This window comes from Medicago truncatula, chromosome 1, assembly GCF_003473485.1.
Source record: "Medicago truncatula cultivar Jemalong A17 chromosome 1, MtrunA17r5.0-ANR, whole genome shotgun sequence".
Taxonomy (NCBI): Eukaryota; Viridiplantae; Streptophyta; class Magnoliopsida; order Fabales; family Fabaceae; genus Medicago; species Medicago truncatula.
The window spans coordinates 56,113,139-56,130,150 of record NC_053042.1 but is presented as its reverse complement, the minus strand read 5'-3'; the positions used below and the strand labels follow the sequence as shown (position 1 = coordinate 56,130,150).

Below are 17,012 nucleotides of genomic sequence, written 5' to 3'. Positions count from 1 at the left end.
TGACTGCAACGCACAAACTGCGTGACTCCCAGAAATGCAAACTATAGCCACCACCATGCAGTCCAGATACCCAAAAGGCTGTGCAACACCAGAGACGAATCCCCTTCGAAATAAGAGATAGAAACAATCTCCCAATAAAGTAGAAATCAAACACACCAGCCTGCAAAGAACCAACAGCGCTGCACTTTATTGGAGATTTAGGTTTTTTTCACTGACTTGGAAACTTGTAATCTAAGGAACTGGAATAGATGCTAATCTCTATCAATTTTATAATAATTTAAATGATCAATGATTATGTTGTCATCTTCTATTCACAGAATTGGAAGAAGTTGCTCTACTCAGACCTACCCAGTATGATAGAAAACTTGAAACAAACTTGCATTTGAATAGATTGGTTATTAGACCTAAGAGGTTGGTGATTAAATTCGACCCAATTTTTCGCATTATTAAGAATTTAAACAAAAGCACTCGTGGGAACACATAATATTGGATTTCTGTTGTAATTTAGAATTGAATATGCAGTGTCTCCCAATATAAGTAACTTGCCTTATAAATGATAACTAACGTTTTTTCTTTCCTGTATTATTGAAGGAGTCAAATCTTAAATCAATGTAATGATCACTACACCAAAATATTGTTAAATAAACTCAAAAGCTTGTCACTATTTCTCACGTTTTGATTTATTAAAACAACATATTTCCTAGCACTCTCAGAGCCAACAAGCACAGTAGAAATGGTTTGGTTATTAATGATTTTATGGTACATTTCTTGCACCACAGAGAATATAAGCAATACGAAAAGAAATTAATACTTGCATGCAAGAATACCTAAGACATACGTGACACAAACTCCTGATTACCTAACTGAACTAAAATTACTACACATAAAACCCAAACTTGTTTACCAAAAGAAGTAAAATTCTTTAAAAAAAAACCTAAGACGCGACACTAGATAAAGAGACGAGAGAGAAATATCCATAACTTGGATCATTCTCCCTTCACATGTATTCCAAGGCAAGAATACCAGAATTCTTATTATCCTTGCGTCTCATCACTCTCATTTCAAGGATCTTCTTATGTGAGTTAGAGTGAAGATCCGGAGAAAAAGTTGAGCTAGCCGCAGGCCGGTATTCAGGGCAGAGTCGGCCTGACTTGTACCGAACACCGCAAGCATTGCAGAGTGTTTTCGGCCCCTCTGGCCCTGTCCTCCATTGTGGAGTCTTCGTCGCCTCACAATGCGTGCATTGCCGGACAAGTCCCAAAGCATTATGGTCTAGAGCAGCAAGAAGTGGCGCCTTTGTTTTCTTGTTCTTCTTGGACTCTCCAGAAGAAAGCTTTTGTTTCTTTGCTGCAATTTGAGAGTCAGGAAATTTTTCTGTAGACGCTCCCTTGTTGGAAATAACACTATCCTGCATATTCTCCCCTACAAAAGAGGAAGTGGAAGAAATGAGTTGCATGGTTGAATGATGGGAGCTGAAGGTTGCAAGACGTGGACGCTTGGAGCGTGTACGTCTCACTGTGGTCTTTTCACAAGTGGGTGAACTATTGCTTTTAGGGAGCACAAAATCCTCCTTGTTGACTGATGATGATGGATGTTGCTCCACTTTTTTCATTGTAATATTCTCATCACGAGAATCATCCACAATATCGGACAGCCATTCCAAAGAAAGAATGTCATTTCCCTGTCAAAATAACACAGTTGATCAAAATCACACTTTTAATAAATCAGACAAACTTAGGTTCAGATTTTCATACTGTTTGTTAAGTCTAGTTTTATGGTGCACAAATAAGATAAGTTTTGCATCAAACACAACTTATTTTCGACGGTTGAATCAATAAATTGCATCATGGGATCAACTAAGATATGATAATATTTATTGATCCATGGATGAAAACACACACACTCGTGTGGATGATGTAAGACTATTTTCCTTGCGCGTATTAAACAAAATCTGTTATTACAACTTCTAGTATTCTGTTATTACTTACAACTTCTAGTATAATTCAACGATGGATATAACTAATATTCACTACAAAGATTTTTTGTAAATGGTAAACTCCAACATATAACTGTATTAAATTTAAACTCTACTTATTTTCACCAATTTTTGTAACATTCTCATCTTCGCTACACTTATTTTATTCTCGTGTTAGTTCTTCATTGTCCAACACTCTACTTCATACAACATTGTCCGTCTTAAAGTTATTCAATAAAATTTCTCCTTCAACATGAGTGGTACTTTCATATCACGTAAAAACACTTAAACTCTTCTCTATTTCAACCACCCAACTTGAATTCGATGATTAACATATGCTTTTATTTCTATGTCTTTTGTACTAAAGACCCAAGCTATTTAAACTTGTAACTTGTGGCATGATATGATCTCTAACTTTCACCTATAAGGTAGAGATACTTCACCTTTTGCTGAAATTCCATTTCATATATCATGTCTTGCTTCAACTTAGGCAGAGCCATACACTCCTAAAGCTTGTCTCTAAGTTTCCAACCTTCCATTCAATTCCTCCATCGACTTTTCAAGTAGGACTACATTATCTGAAGAGAAAAATATAAACATACATCTCGGTGCAAGATCTTTAATGTGTTCCATTAGTAAATCCAAAATTAAGGTAAAATTAGATAAGGGTTTAGGGTTGAGTCTTGGTGCAATCCTATGGTTATGGAAGAATTGTCGGTGGCCCCATCATGTATTCTCACTTTAGTCGAAGCCCCTTAGTTAAAGTTTTCGCACCCCTGATAGAGGGTCACGGCTGACGGCAGACTATTGTACTAAAAACAAGTACAAATACTAAATGAAGTAAAAAAAAACTAAAATTATTAACAATTCATAAATATCATAAACTTTTTTTAAGTCAATATTTTATCAGAATTCTCCAAGTTGACTTCAAAACAAAGATGATGTCAATTTGCCCATCAAATTACTTTGATGCTTTCACCAATTCTAACGAGTATTTTTAACAATGCCTCTCCAAAGCGGCAGTGAGTACTGTTACCACTGCTCTCACCAATGTTACAATATATATATATATATGTCTTTTAGTAGCGGACCAGTCATTCAAGGTAAAGATTCTAACATGAGTAGTTCAAAAAGTATAATTCCGAACAAATTCTGTCAAGAAGTATACTTAGTTAAGTGATCTTTGCCGTTTGAAATAAAAATATTAGTATAATAATAAATAATATTGAGAAAGTAGCAAAAGTGGAAGGAAGCATAGATATTATAATTGATGATGCATTGATTGTTAAGTTAACAACGAAAATGTTGAGAAAAGGAAAAGATGGTTTTTGGAGAGTGTTAGAACCAGTGAGAGTTATTCACAACAACAAGCTCGTATTATTGTTCATCGCATTATTCACAACACTTCCACTCTCATTTCTCTTGTTCACACTCTCCATCACCACACACACCCTTCGTTCCCATATCTATCACCTCGAAGCCCTCGCTCTTTTCACCTCCACTCTCATGGAAGCGCGTCACGTCTGGCACGAATCACGTGACAACGCTGTTTATCTCCTCCGCATCAGAGCACTCTTCTTACTCATTTGCCTCCCTCTCTCCCTCGCCGCCGCCGTTTCATCCGTCCACACCACATACAACTTCATTCAAGGTAAATCGGTTACTGTTAACTCCGTTGTTACCGCCGTTAAAGAGAATTGGAAACGCCCGTTCGTCACCGCTATTTTTGTTTACGTCATACTTTTCGTATTCTCATCCGTGCCACGTGTCATCTCTTCGGCTTTCACATCACCTGAATTGCGATTCATTATTATGGCGATCGGGTTTGGTTTCGAGGTTTATTTGATGGGGGTCATGGGTTTGGGCATGGTGGTTTCCGTCGTTGAGGAAAGAACAGGGTTGGAAGCTATCACGGTCGGGTCGGATTTGATGCGGGGAAAGAGGTTAATATTTGGATGGTTACTTTCGGGTTTATTCGTTTTGGTTTCGGGTTTTATGAATGGGAGAGTGGAAGTGTTGTTGGAGGGTACGAATTCGGAGATAAGTGTTTGGGATGAAACGATTTTGATTTGTTCGTATGGGTTTATTGTAGTTTTCAGTTATGTTGTTACTACTGTATTTTATTGTTATAGTAGAGAACAACAACCCGATTGTATTTCACTTTTAGATTAGATTTAATAATTACTCATTCCTAGATTTGATTTTGATTTGATCATTGAAAATGTAAATCATGTAAACAATGAATGAATGGGTCCGGCAAGTCTTGGAATTCGATCCTTCCAAACAAAAATGACAAGAAAGACGGACAAAATACTTTAACAAGATCGGCTGTTTTGGAAGAACCCAAAAAAACACAGCTCCTATAATGCATGAATTTGAAAACGGTATATGAGCTCTTAGCAGGCCTAAATCTCATCTTCCATTTGTGTAGGTTTGGCTGTAGCCATTAACTGACCAGCCAGGAAGAAGTAGATTTGAGAATGTGAATCTCGCTATGTAGGAAATCTTGAGTCATTTCTCTTCTAACATTAAATTCTCTTTTGATTATCACTGCTATCCAATACAAATAAAATTTAAAATTCAAGTTGATACTTGACTATAAAATGACAATCCTGACTCATAAAATGTAGATGAAAACTATGATAGGAACAAGAAAATAAGAGTACCTGACCCAAATTCTTATGAATTAGAAGAATAATAACAAGTTGCAATAGGTCCTAAATATGCAGTTTTCTTTCTCAAACTTCTGTCTGTATAACTTGTTCACTTTTGAATTCAAAAATTGATTCTGTCTGCAAAATCACAACTCAGATATTTTGCCTTGTTAGAGACTACTAATGCATTCAACTCTACTGGAGTTTATTGTGGCAGATTATTACTTTCCACAATGGTGTTTTGAAAATTGGGGCTGATTGGTTCCATTTTAGGTGAAGCCGCACACCCTGATGGTGGTGTTAATTCAAGTATTTGAAATCTAGATTTTACTAAGCATTGATCTCATGTTTTGATGATTTCACAGCCTTCTTATCCCATTGTTCATCTTCATGCATTTACCTCTTGTGGCTCCCCTAATATAGCACTAAAAACCATCATCCTTTGCGCAAGTGTTTGCCCTAAGTTTCCTTTTAGACCTTTCATCCGAAACTTCCTTGTGCTTGAAAATAGGAGCTTCATTTTTAACATCTACGTTGAAACCACAATCCTTTGCACTACTAGTGTGTGAGCTTCGAGTTTCCTTTTAGAAAACTCAGCCGAAACTTTGGCGTGCTTCTAGGAGCTTCATTTTCACATTATCTACCTTGAAACTATGATCTTTTGGACCAGTGTGATACCCGGGTTTCCTTTTAGAATTTTCAGCCGAAACTTTCTTCTGCTTGAAACGAGGAGCTTCATGACTCTCATTTTCTACCTTAAAACCATCCTTAGCACACGTAATCCACATATTTTTATTTAAAACATACAAATGGAACTTCCTTGTTCTTGAATCTAGAAGCTTCTCCGCTCATTTTCTACAGGGTTTCCATTTTTCTTAGATTTCGGAACTTTTTTAGGTTGAACTACTTGATTCATTTGAGAAGAATTTGGAATTCGTCTCCTGTCTCGTTCATTTGAAGTTTTGTTTTTGATTCCACGCATAATTCCAATTACATTTGATGTCTATTACCATTATTTTGTCGTTCCAAAATATTGCAATGAATCTTTAACATTACAAAGTTTACAACATAAAAAATAAAAAATAAAAAATCCACGATGGGTCCAACAATTCCAAGGTGATATATTTAAAAAGAGTAGTGATATATATACAACTATTTGGAACAACTTTGATGATAACTTTCATTTTCTCTCTTCTTATTGGTCCAAAACAATGGAGAGACAAAAAAGAAGAGAGAGAATAAAAATATAATGTGAGTATGAGAGAGAAAGTTGTCAAAAAGTTGTAATAAAGTAGTTGTCCAAATATCATTTTTCATTTAAAAAATAGAAATACAGGGTGCCCAAATTGGTTGCCACTTGGCATTTAAGAACAGGAATGAAAATTTGGTCCGGCCAGTAGTACTTGTGTTTGACTTAAAAGGAGAATAAATAACCTCAGTATTTGGTGCATGTCATTAAATAATTTTAGTAAGCAGATACATATCTCTGATTGCTATATCAAATGGAGGAAACATCGTGCATAAATTAGAAATTGCAAAACTTGTAACATTGAACTACGCATAAAAAAATGTGAGACTACAATATGTAATATCCCAAAAAATATAAGAATTCCCAGAGGAATTCGATCTCACCTTCCATTTGTGTTAACTCTGCCTACTTCGTAGTCCTCCTGTGGCTGTAGCCATTTACTGGACCATCAAGTCAGGGAAAAACAGTAGTTCTCCAGCCAGGTAGAAGCAGATTTGAGAATGTGAAGCTCGCCATGTAAGAGATCTCGGGCCATTTGTCTTCTAACAGGAAGTCTTTCACTCGAGGATGAAGAATCGCAAGAATCTAATGACTGCATACACGTGTAGAAAGCACATTTTTTATGACCAGTGTTGGAACAATAAGATCTTTGGAGTAACATATGGAACATTGTAACAATCCTTATATTTTTATTTGACCAGCAATCTGAAAATTCTCTTGTGATAAAAATGTCCACCCAGATACATACACACTTCAGTTGCCGCCTTCTTTGGATGTTTAACCAGTAACCAATAGTAAACAATAAATTAGATTAAGTCCTTTAATATTTACCGTAATGGTTGCATTGTGCTCCCCAATTAATTGGATGAATAAGGAGGATAACATCTTGTGTGCTTGTATCTCTTTGATCCTATCCTGTAAAGGGTGCCTAGCCAGCCTACCATCAGTTTGCGCAGCCTCCATGACCAAATGGTTAAGCTCTGGCATTCCGTCAATACACATTCCAAAAGTGAATATTGTTGGATATAGGTCATATAACAAGTTTAACAATTTTTTTGGGTGGAAAGACTTGTAACTATTAACACATAACACTTAAAAAAAATCAAAAATAGTATTTTTCACACCCTGAAGAGTGGTACAAGAAAGAACGCGAGCAAGTGCACGAAGTGATTGCGGCACACCCTTCCCTTTTCCTCCAGCGGACTTCACCTCCCTATGTGATCACAGCTACATCAGATGGCCAAATACTGGCAGTGGCAAGTATGTAAGCAACACTTAGAGAAACACCACATCAGAAGGTCCATGATATCAAACATCAAAAATATGCAGAGGGTTACAACAATTTAACATGGATGTTCCATGCATCAAGACACAGACAAAGCCTAAGGCAGGAAAGCAAAGGATGTTTCATGCTTCAAAACACAGATGAATCCCAAGGCAGGATAGCAAAAGATGTTCCATGCGTCAAGACACAGATAAAGCCCAAGGCAGGATAGCAAAGGATGTTCCATGCACAAGTCACAGATAAATCCCAAGGCAGCGTAACAAAGGATATCCCGCACACGTAAATGTCAAGATGTGATAAAGGGAACAGATCAAAGGTAACATTGCAATTTAACCATTGAATGTCGCTAGCTGGGTTCATTGTATATGCTTAATATTGGTTGAAAGGGAAGGGAAAAGCAATTGGCGCGCACACACACAGACACAAATATATATATATATATATATATATATATATATAGTTTTTCTGCAAGAACTACACTCATGAGCATTAAGGACAGTTTGGACTCACAATGCAAAATCTTGCTCCCTCCGTTCCTTTTTAAGTGTCGTTTTAGAAAATTACCACGAAAATAGCAAAGTGTATTTTTACACATTTTCTTCCTATTATACCCTCAATTTAATCCACCAATATATCCCTATTTTTTCGGCACACACTTTTTCTTTCCAATAAATTTAATATGTTATATTTTTCTCGTAACAAACATTTTTTTTTAAAGATCGTAACAAACATTTGTTAGTTACTATCTTTTTCTCAAATTAATTCTTTTTTTTGCACACTTTCTCTCCTAACAAACAATTGTCAATTTTCTAAATATTGTGCACATCTCTTTAATTAATTTAAGTCAATATAAAAATTATTTCAACTTCACATTAATTAAAAGTTAAGAAAAAAATTAACTTCCTCGAACTCCTTTAATCAAAATTAAGGCTTCAACTATGACTTCAACCAATGCTAAATCCACATTGAATGAAGATAACTTAGTAGAGCAGACAGAAAAGAGCAACAATGGTACTGATACAATATTTATCTCTACTTTTGTTTACTCCATCACTTTTATCATAATCTACATCATGTTTAATGTCGAGTTTGTTTATTAATCCTAATTTATCATAAAACTCAACAACCATGTTTAAGATTCAACACACATGCACATTTTTTTTTTTCCTATAATTCCTATTAGTAGAGAGAGCAGACGAAGATTTAACTCTTCATAAAATCATTATTACATGTAACAAAATTTTGTTTAAATCTGAAGATAAGAAGAAACAAATTTTGTTTAAAAAAAACAAACTTTAGTTTTCCAAATATATAACATTAATTAGTTTTATTAAAAAAGATAAGAGTAACCAAACAAAGAAAAAGATACGAGTAATTGACAAAGGTTATAATTGACAAATCATACCCTTAAAATACCAAAACGACAGTTAAATAGGAACAAAAAATTCACCCTTAAAAGACACTTAAAAAGGAACGGAGGGAGTATTATTATATTAGCCAAAAGACCCCACTGCCAAGAATCAGTAAAAAAAATCAGAATATATTATCTAAATTATTCAGCAAGACAAATATAAAATTAGGAATAAGTGCAAACTTGATTGCGAAGGAATTCACGGAATACTTTGAGCCCTTTGCATCTTTGGTTGGAGGCACAAAGTATTGCTGCAAGAGTTCCAATTTTGTGTGACGCAGAGGATCATACTTAGGTATATCGTACTGGATCTGAACCTGGGAAGTGAGAATGATTAGCATTATTATGAATCAAGATAGCTGGTGCAATCAAGTCATATTAACAATAAAAGCCACAAGCCAAAGGAGAAAAAAACACATCAGCCCGCATTGTATGATACTTGAAATCCAATTGAAAGGAATACCTGATCATAAATGTTGTATGGAATTGTAAAACCAAAGTCCAGCATCAATGTAGCATTTGAAAACTTTCCATATCTTATAAGCACCTGAAACAAAAAAATGCACGAAATTGTCAACTAGGTAACAAATTTTATAAATTGATAATCAAACAATGACAGGTGATTTGAACATCAGATTGTTGTTTAAAAATAAAGTAACAGGAGACACAGGTGGATAAAAAAGAATTATATCACAAAAGTCCTCTACTACCATATCATATAAGTTTTAGAAGAACAAGAACTAATCTAAGATTCTCATTTAAGTTTTTTATCCGAAGCACGTTGAATCTAAGATTCTCATTTAAGTTTTAGAAGAACAAGAACTAATCTTTTGAAGCTCGGTAAGAAGCTAGTGGGGCTCTAAAAACCAGGGCCACATAATGGAATTTACCTTTTTCTTTTAGGGAAATGTTAACTTGTGCCCTTAAGGCACAAGTTAAGAAGCTAAAGATAGAATATTTTTTTGGAAATTGTGTATTCAACTTCACAAAAGTTTGAACATTTATACTTTCAATACAAAATTAATTGTTTATTTCCTTTTATAGCTCCTTAATTTGTGCCCTAAGGGCACAAGTTAACAAGACCCTTTCTTTTAAGTTTCAGTTCTAAGTGAAAAGGACATTTACCATTATTATTGAGCTATACTGGTAGTTTGGTCGAGCTTCTATAATCGGCTTATGCAATAGCATATTTCAAAAGTCTCCAATGTGCATGCAGTGACAGGGGAATCGTTGACAGTTTAGCTTGGCATACTATAATACTTTACACTATATCTTCTTTCTATAAATTTTATTCAAAAGAGAGATGCAACACAGCGCAAAATTTATGTAGTGCTGCAGTTTATACAATCATTAAACAGAAGGAATCAACTATGAGTTTTTCAGAAGCAATCCACTGATTAATTTAACTGAGAAAAATAGGGAAAAGACAAATATGAGAAGAGGTTGTCCAAATCTTAATGATAAATTATCCACTAAAGATTCAACCATTCAAGCTTGCAAAATAGAGAAAAAATACGTACAATTTCATCACGCAACTACGAGTACAGATGCAACGAGAATGGGAGACAATATATACTATATAGTATTCAATAAAATAGTATTTGACCTGTTCACCAGGAACATAATCACGATCAGAGAACACCTGCACATAAGTGCAAAATTAAAATTGAAGTGTTGGAATATCTTCACAAAATCATATCATATGTATATTGTAGAATATTTTACAGGGGGGAAACCAAAAATGACCTATATTACAGGGGGTAAAGCACCATTAACCCTTGTGGAATCTAGTTATCATTTAATTGAGAAGCAATGTATTGTGTACGTTGCATATTTAATTAGATTTAAGAGTCTATTCTAGAGATCTTAGGCTTGTACTAGTGGTAGTATAATACTTGACCTAAATTATTAGAAGGCTAAATTACATTTTTGGTCCCTTAACTATTTAGGTGGTATCACTTTGGTCCCTTAATTAAAATTTGATTTATTTTGGTCCCTTAACTTCTCTCTGTTACACATTTTGGTCATTTCCATTAGTTTTAATTCAAAAACGTTAGATTTTCTTCATCTTCTTCTCCTCTTTTTCATCTTCATATCATCTCTTTCAACCTTCAACAACAAGAATCCCGGAAAAATTCCAGAAGAAAATGAAGAAAACCTAACGTTTTTGAATTAAAACTAATGGAAAGGACCAAAATGTGTAACAAAGAGAAGTTAAGGGACCAAAATAAATTGAATTTTAATTAAGGGACCAAAGCGATACTACCTAAATAGTTAAGGGACCAAAAATGTATTTTAGCCTTATTAGAATACATAAGCATTGATGCTAACCGTTTAATTTTCTTTTTATGTTCCATTTTTTGTTTTGTATTTTATACATATCAAAATATCAAATGATTTGAGTATCCCATCTCTCGTTTCTCCTACACAAAATTTTCGACTCTATGTTCTAGAACAAGAATAACTGTATAGCGTGAGATTTAATATGAAAATAGTGAAATATTAACGACTCGGACCATAACGATGGAATTTGACTTATATGTAATGGGGAAAATGTTAAACAACCAATTAATTAAGCTCTAATAACCATTGATAGATTTAATGAAAGGCAAGAGAGGGTACTTCTGAGCATTTATTGTCATCGTCACTCATTACAATTGCTTCTGAAATCCCATCGTGATTCAAGAAATCTGCAAATGGAATCTATAAAATGGTTAGCAGATTAATTAATAGGGTCAAACATAAAAAATAAAAAGAAGACTCCATTCAGTAGCAATACCAGAGATAAACCCTTTGTGCTTCCCCATGCTCTAGAGCCAACTGGTCATTTGAAATTGAAGTGATCAAATTGAACTAAACAATTGTTCAAACTCAACAAAAAAAAAAAATTATGCTTATAAACACCTTTTAGAGTTCAACTTGAGTAAAGTTACGAAAGAGCCAAAAATATGGAACTAGCGTGATCAGGAAGGTCAGACACCACCAAACAAAGTCAGGACATAAAAGATCAAAAGACTGTCAACTAGGAAAACTAGGAATACCCGGTGTGCGTCTATTAAAGGAATTCTCTAAGAAATCTCAAAACCAGAGTTCGAAAGAGAAGCCATAAAGACTAAATTACTCCGATTTGAATCCTAGCTTTACCCAACAACACATTTTCATCAAGAAAACATGTTTAGGAAACCCCACCCACCCTATTTTTATACTGTTAAAATCCAATGCTCAAGTAAAACTCCTGAGAGCCAACACGGGACTATGGGATTGAGAACTACTGAAGTTCATAATTTATCAAATTCGAGATTTTAACTCTGTTTGGCTTTGGGGTTAAAAAAAACATTAGTGTTCATCATATTATCAATACTAAATAAGGAGTCTAAAATTTGAGTTCTGATACATTTTATAGTCTGTTTGATATAAGAAAAATAATGTCTGCGGCAGTGAAATAGAGTTGCTCATTAACACAGATGGTTTGTTAAAGTTCAAATTTTTAAAAACAATATTGCGGTAAGTAGAGTTTATTTCCAGAGAAGTGCAAACTTTTCATTTTCCCATTGAGTATAATTTATTGAATGTGGGACTTATAAATTTATTTTTATTAATACTTTAAAATTAATTTGCTCATCATCCAAACAAAATCGATTCTTTAAATTCATTTTTAAAGTGTCGTTTCCAAATACATTTTTTGTTTAATCTCAGTTCTTTCAGAATCAACTTTCTCAGTACTAATTCTTTCAACGTCGGTTCTATCGAGATCTAAAACAAACAGATACTTAGCCTTCTGGTACAGATAAAGTTGACAGCAGCACAAGTTGACACAAATGTGTTTGACATTTAATTCCATATTTCACCACTGCTACCCAATAGAAAGAGAGTTAAAAATCCAAGCTGAAACCTGATTATAAAATGATGATTCTCGTAAAATTCTGAGACAATTAATTAATAAAATCTTGGGAAAAATATGACTTAACCAGAAACTAGGAAACTATTGAGTCAATTTGCTGATATAATAGTCAGATAATCTGGCACGTGCCAAGTCAGGATGCACAGTGAGGGAGGGTGGAATGATAGAATGCAAATAAACAGCAAGTAAATGAAAACTGATCACTAAGATGTTACAATGGCAACAAATTCCAAGGCTGTGTTTGAGGTTTAACAAAGATATGCAAAATTTTCAAGACATCAATGACGTGGGAGGCTCTAACTAATTCAATGTCAAGCTTGATTGTTTGTAGGTCTTCCATATTCTCATGCACAAAGAATGTACTTTATAAAGCGTACTAGAGAAGGACAAATTTTTCAAGTGCTTGATTTACCTAGTGTGCATGCGTGCATGAAGTCCTTCCAAGTAAAATCTCCAAAACTTTGACAAAATGGTTGAAAAACCTGAAATAAAAGGACAAAATTGGTCATAAAGAGTTTTCAGAAGCTAGAACATTCATTTCAACTCAGAATAAAATAAAGAGCATCAGCCGAACTCAATAAGACTATAATGCCCGGTCGTGAATCAAGTCCAAACTCCCAAATAATAAACTGTCACACCACCACACATATAGGACACAAGATTGAGAGATGAAATATTTCACTGAAAAGATCTCTGAGGAGACAGAAAAAGGGATATCGAAATGTAAAAAGCTCATTGAATGTTCACAAGTGAATCAGACACGCATGCTCGTCTTTATACTGTGAGTTCAACTAAATACAATTTGGTTGATTGTTTTCCTCGAGCTGTTAGGCAGTCTAACACTCTAACTATAACCTACAACCTGAAGCCCAACTCCAATATGCTAAAAAAATGCCTAGCCTAGGCATTAATAAGTCTAAAAAGTGTGCTGAATGTTGTAGCTCTTATATTAATTACACACAAATCAATGTTGTAGCTCTTATACTTAAATGAATGAGACTCTGAGTGTCTGACCCAGTTGCTTGTACTCCTATAGCATTGTAAAGTCCATATAATTTAATTTCTTCATTCTGATATAAATAATCATCAGATTTTCTATAAAAAAATAAAAATAAAAATAAAAGTAATTAACTGTACGAGAAAATATCTTGCTATATCCCAAGATAGGTAAGACATTGCTCTAGCCAACTGCATAACTACATGCAAATAAATGCAGACATGGACAATATATGATAGATAGAATCATAATTCGCGTAAATGGATCAAAACAACTCATGCATTCAATAGACAGGTAAGTATGCAAAGTACTCACAGGCTTGATTTCCAAAAAGTCCTTTTCAATTTGAGACTTTTGGTAAATAGTTTCCTGATAAACTGAACTTTGACGAATCATCTCCAACTCACTTTCATTCCAAAATATCTATAGAAAAAAACAATCACAGACATAAATAAATAATTTGAAAACATAAAATTGACATTTAAACAAATAAGCTGGTATTAAAATAGCTTATAGTAATGCCTTACACCATACATTTGTCAACATAAATAAAGTAGAAAACTTGCCGTATTATGCATTTCGGCTTGCGGGGGAAGACAGCTGATATAAGGATGCCATTCAGAGTCCTGTCATACAATGGTATGTTGTTTTGTGAAATTCGCAAGAGCTCGAAAACTCGTAAAAATGTAGATGAAAAGTGTGATACAATACAAATACCTGGCCCAAATTCTTGTGAATTAAAAGAACAGTAGCAAGTTTTGCAATATTTCCAACATCTTCACTGATAAAAGGTTTGATTTCAGGAGGGAGATTATCCGGAGTTAATTGCTGCAAAATCAATTAGGAACAAACAAATTAATCATTGTGTTGTGAAAGTGATGTACTATATGATAACAATTAACAATAGAGAATTAAGCGCACCAGAGAATAAGGAACTTGTAAAATGCAATCACCGGTTTGTATTGATTTAGAAGCAAACAAGGAGTTTCCATATGAAGAATTGGAAATGGAAAGGGAAGAAGAAATGGTGGAAGAAGCTTTGTTCTCCAACCATGGCAAAAAATTGTGGAGAACGGAGTGAGATTGAAATTGGGGAGAAGGAGAAGAAGAGAAATTGAAAACAACGGTATGCAGAGACCAGCGACGGAGGGTTGCAACGCGAAATGACATTGCAATGCGTTCGATATTCAACACTTTGTTGAGGAAAGCTAACAATTCATTATCCTTATTTATTAATTTTATTAAGTGTACATCAATTTATCATAATTTTAACCTAAATTATATACTTAATTTTAGTGTATTATCCCTGTTTAATTAAATCTATTTAATTTAATTAATTTAATCAAAATCTTATTTGAAATCTCTTATTTATTAAATTTAACCCGTTAACTGTTTCATCCTATAATTGTTGCTCCTATTTTCAACTCATCGTTGCTACTTTGTTTTTACTAAACGGAGTCCATCCTATAACAGTTTCCTCCTATTTTGTTTTCATGCTCCTGCTTTGTTTGCAAGATAAACAATAACAAATATATTACTAAATCTTGAGGTGTGGCGGTACTTGAAATTTTTAGAAATTGTAACTTTAGAATATAATTGTTCTTGAATGTATGATTTAGGGTATCTCTATCACCCCTAATTTCTCAAACGTTGTTGGCTTCTACTTGAAAATAAAAATAAAACTTAATAGACTGATCAATTCAATATGCTATATTTACTATTATAAAAAAATATGAGTGGATGGTAAGAAAAAAGAGAACATGAGTGGACCTTTAATTAAAAAAATAAAATTTAGTATAAGTGAACCAAGTGGATATGAAAGCATGGTGGCGAACGGTTAATATGCACATGGGTCAAATAGGGGTCCTATATATTTCATGGGTGGCGACTGCCTCTTTTCATTAGTACCTAGCTCCGTCCCTGTACTTAACCTATAATGTTACGTTACGGTATCAAGGACGATGTCATGGAAAATTATGTTATGGTACATTACCAACGTTTATGCTTCTTAATATTATGAAATACTATATGCAATCATGACATTCATCTAAACTATTTTGTTACCTATTACCGTCAAATGTTACCTTCTTAATATCTCACTAATTTCATTCCTTTTTTAAAAAAAATATTTTGTACACTTTTTTTTTTAACTAATTTCATGTCTTTATTTCATTCCTATCTTGTTGCCTTTTTTTTTTTTACAATATTTTCTACGCTTATTTAATACGTTTATAAACAGAATACCCTAATTTCCATGCAAACTCGGCTACCCTAATTTCCATGTAAACTTGGTTATATATACCAAGCCCTAAACGTGATTCTCTCAACAAAAAAAAATCTAAATCGTGTAAAAATTTCACACACACAAAAATAATATATTTTGATATTTAGAGTTTTGCAAATGGAAAGACGTGACCTTGCAACTTATTTTTTTCACTGTTATCAAATATATATTGCATTTTATTATTCGTATGGCAATCCCTTTACAATAAACTCGAGCGGAGCACGGGTCAAAAATCTAGTAAAACACACATTTTAATACACATTTTTTAGGTTTTTTATAGATTACCCTCTCTTGGTTAGGGGTATTTACCCCCTCATGATATCAACCAATCAAAATGTAATATACATTGACAACATTAAATGTCAAATAAATGAGTCAATTTTTTCTATAAAAAAATCAATTTTAATCATAAGGTAACTTTTAATATTTGTAATTTTTATTTAATTATAGACGAGATTACATTACAAGTCATTTATCTTATTTATTTGTAACACTTTGGAGATATATTTTAGTAGATTTTTTTTATTTAAAGAAGATGATGCAGATTCAAAGGAAGAAGATGAAGATGATGAACATTTTCATCATATTTCTGAATTTTTGTATTTTTAATAAAAATATATTTTGAAAAATAAAATTATGTATTTTTTAATAAAAAAATGAGAAAAAAAAATATGTATATGTGCTTTTAAGAGAGATAAATGACCTAAATGGGAAAGAATAAATATAAAGGATCAACATGTTACAAATAAATAAGATAAACGGCCCCTAATGTAATCTTGCCTTAATTATATTTAGGTGTTCAATCTTAATTAATTTACACTACACGACAGGCTTAGAACAATTCAAATTTCACATCAAATTTCTTTCATCTGAATGTCCTTAAATTTATCAATTACGTTCATAAAAAAATTTCTTACCATTTTGATTGTTCAATATTGTCGTTCTAAACTGCCGCAGTTTTCAAATTTCGTGAGAATCGTCATCGTTCGTTTGATTCCAAATATTGTGAGAATTGTCGTTATTTCTAGAACCACGTCAGGTATGGTGACTTGATTTTTATTGGTTATGAGGTAATTAATTATAATAATTGAGTAAGTCATTTGTTGTACTTTGAGGACTGCTAGTAGGTGTTGCCGCTGTGATGTGTTTGGAGTTTGCTAGCATTTTTTTCGATTGCTGCTGAAATGGTTAAGTCATGAGGCTTTTGTTCTTTTGTTTGGACTTAAAGGTTTGGCTGATAGTGAGGCTGGTCTATG

General features: G+C 33.5%; 3 protein-coding genes across 10 annotated transcripts; 1 reads left to right on the top strand and 2 right to left on the bottom strand.

Moving 5' to 3' along the window:
* Nucleotides 1-727: 727 nt before the first annotated feature.
* LOC11424677 (GATA transcription factor 5) lies at nt 728-3,183 on the bottom strand. The gene is made up of 2 exons (XM_003592733.3): nt 2,419-3,183; nt 728-1,681 (listed from the first exon to the last, which is right to left on the bottom strand). Exons 1-2 carry the CDS (start codon nt 2,473-2,475, stop codon nt 998-1,000), a joined length of 741 nt encoding a protein of 246 aa, XP_003592781.1. The 5' UTR covers nt 2,476-3,183; the 3' UTR covers nt 728-997.
* A 94-nt stretch (nt 3,184-3,277) lies between these two features.
* LOC11440743 (uncharacterized) lies at nt 3,278-4,147 on the top strand. The gene has a single exon (XM_003592732.3). It carries the CDS (start codon nt 3,278-3,280, stop codon nt 4,145-4,147), a length of 870 nt encoding a protein of 289 aa, XP_003592780.1.
* Nucleotides 4,148-6,006: 1,859 nt separating this feature from the next.
* LOC11440742 (ribulose-1,5 bisphosphate carboxylase/oxygenase large subunit N-methyltransferase, chloroplastic) lies at nt 6,007-14,688 on the bottom strand. Of its 8 annotated transcripts, none has more exons than XM_003592730.4 (13): nt 14,394-14,688; nt 14,190-14,300; nt 14,039-14,098; nt 13,788-13,895; nt 12,888-12,957; nt 11,354-11,394; nt 11,197-11,277; nt 10,181-10,216; nt 9,038-9,121; nt 8,785-8,891; nt 7,003-7,091; nt 6,710-6,858; nt 6,007-6,470 (listed from the first exon to the last, which is right to left on the bottom strand). In XM_003592730.4, the coding sequence occupies exons 1-13, from the start codon at nt 14,640-14,642 to the stop codon at nt 6,327-6,329; spliced, it is 1,329 nt and encodes a 442-aa protein (XP_003592778.2). In that variant the 5' UTR covers nt 14,643-14,688; the 3' UTR covers nt 6,007-6,326. The 8 variants fall into 8 exon arrangements, 7 of the variants coding, with proteins under 7 accessions (XP_003592778.2, XP_024628785.1, XP_024628790.1 ...); XM_024773017.2 differs by having other exon boundaries at nt 8,758-8,885; XM_024773022.2 differs by having other exon boundaries at nt 8,785-8,885.
* Between the last annotated feature and the right edge of the window lie 2,324 nt (nt 14,689-17,012).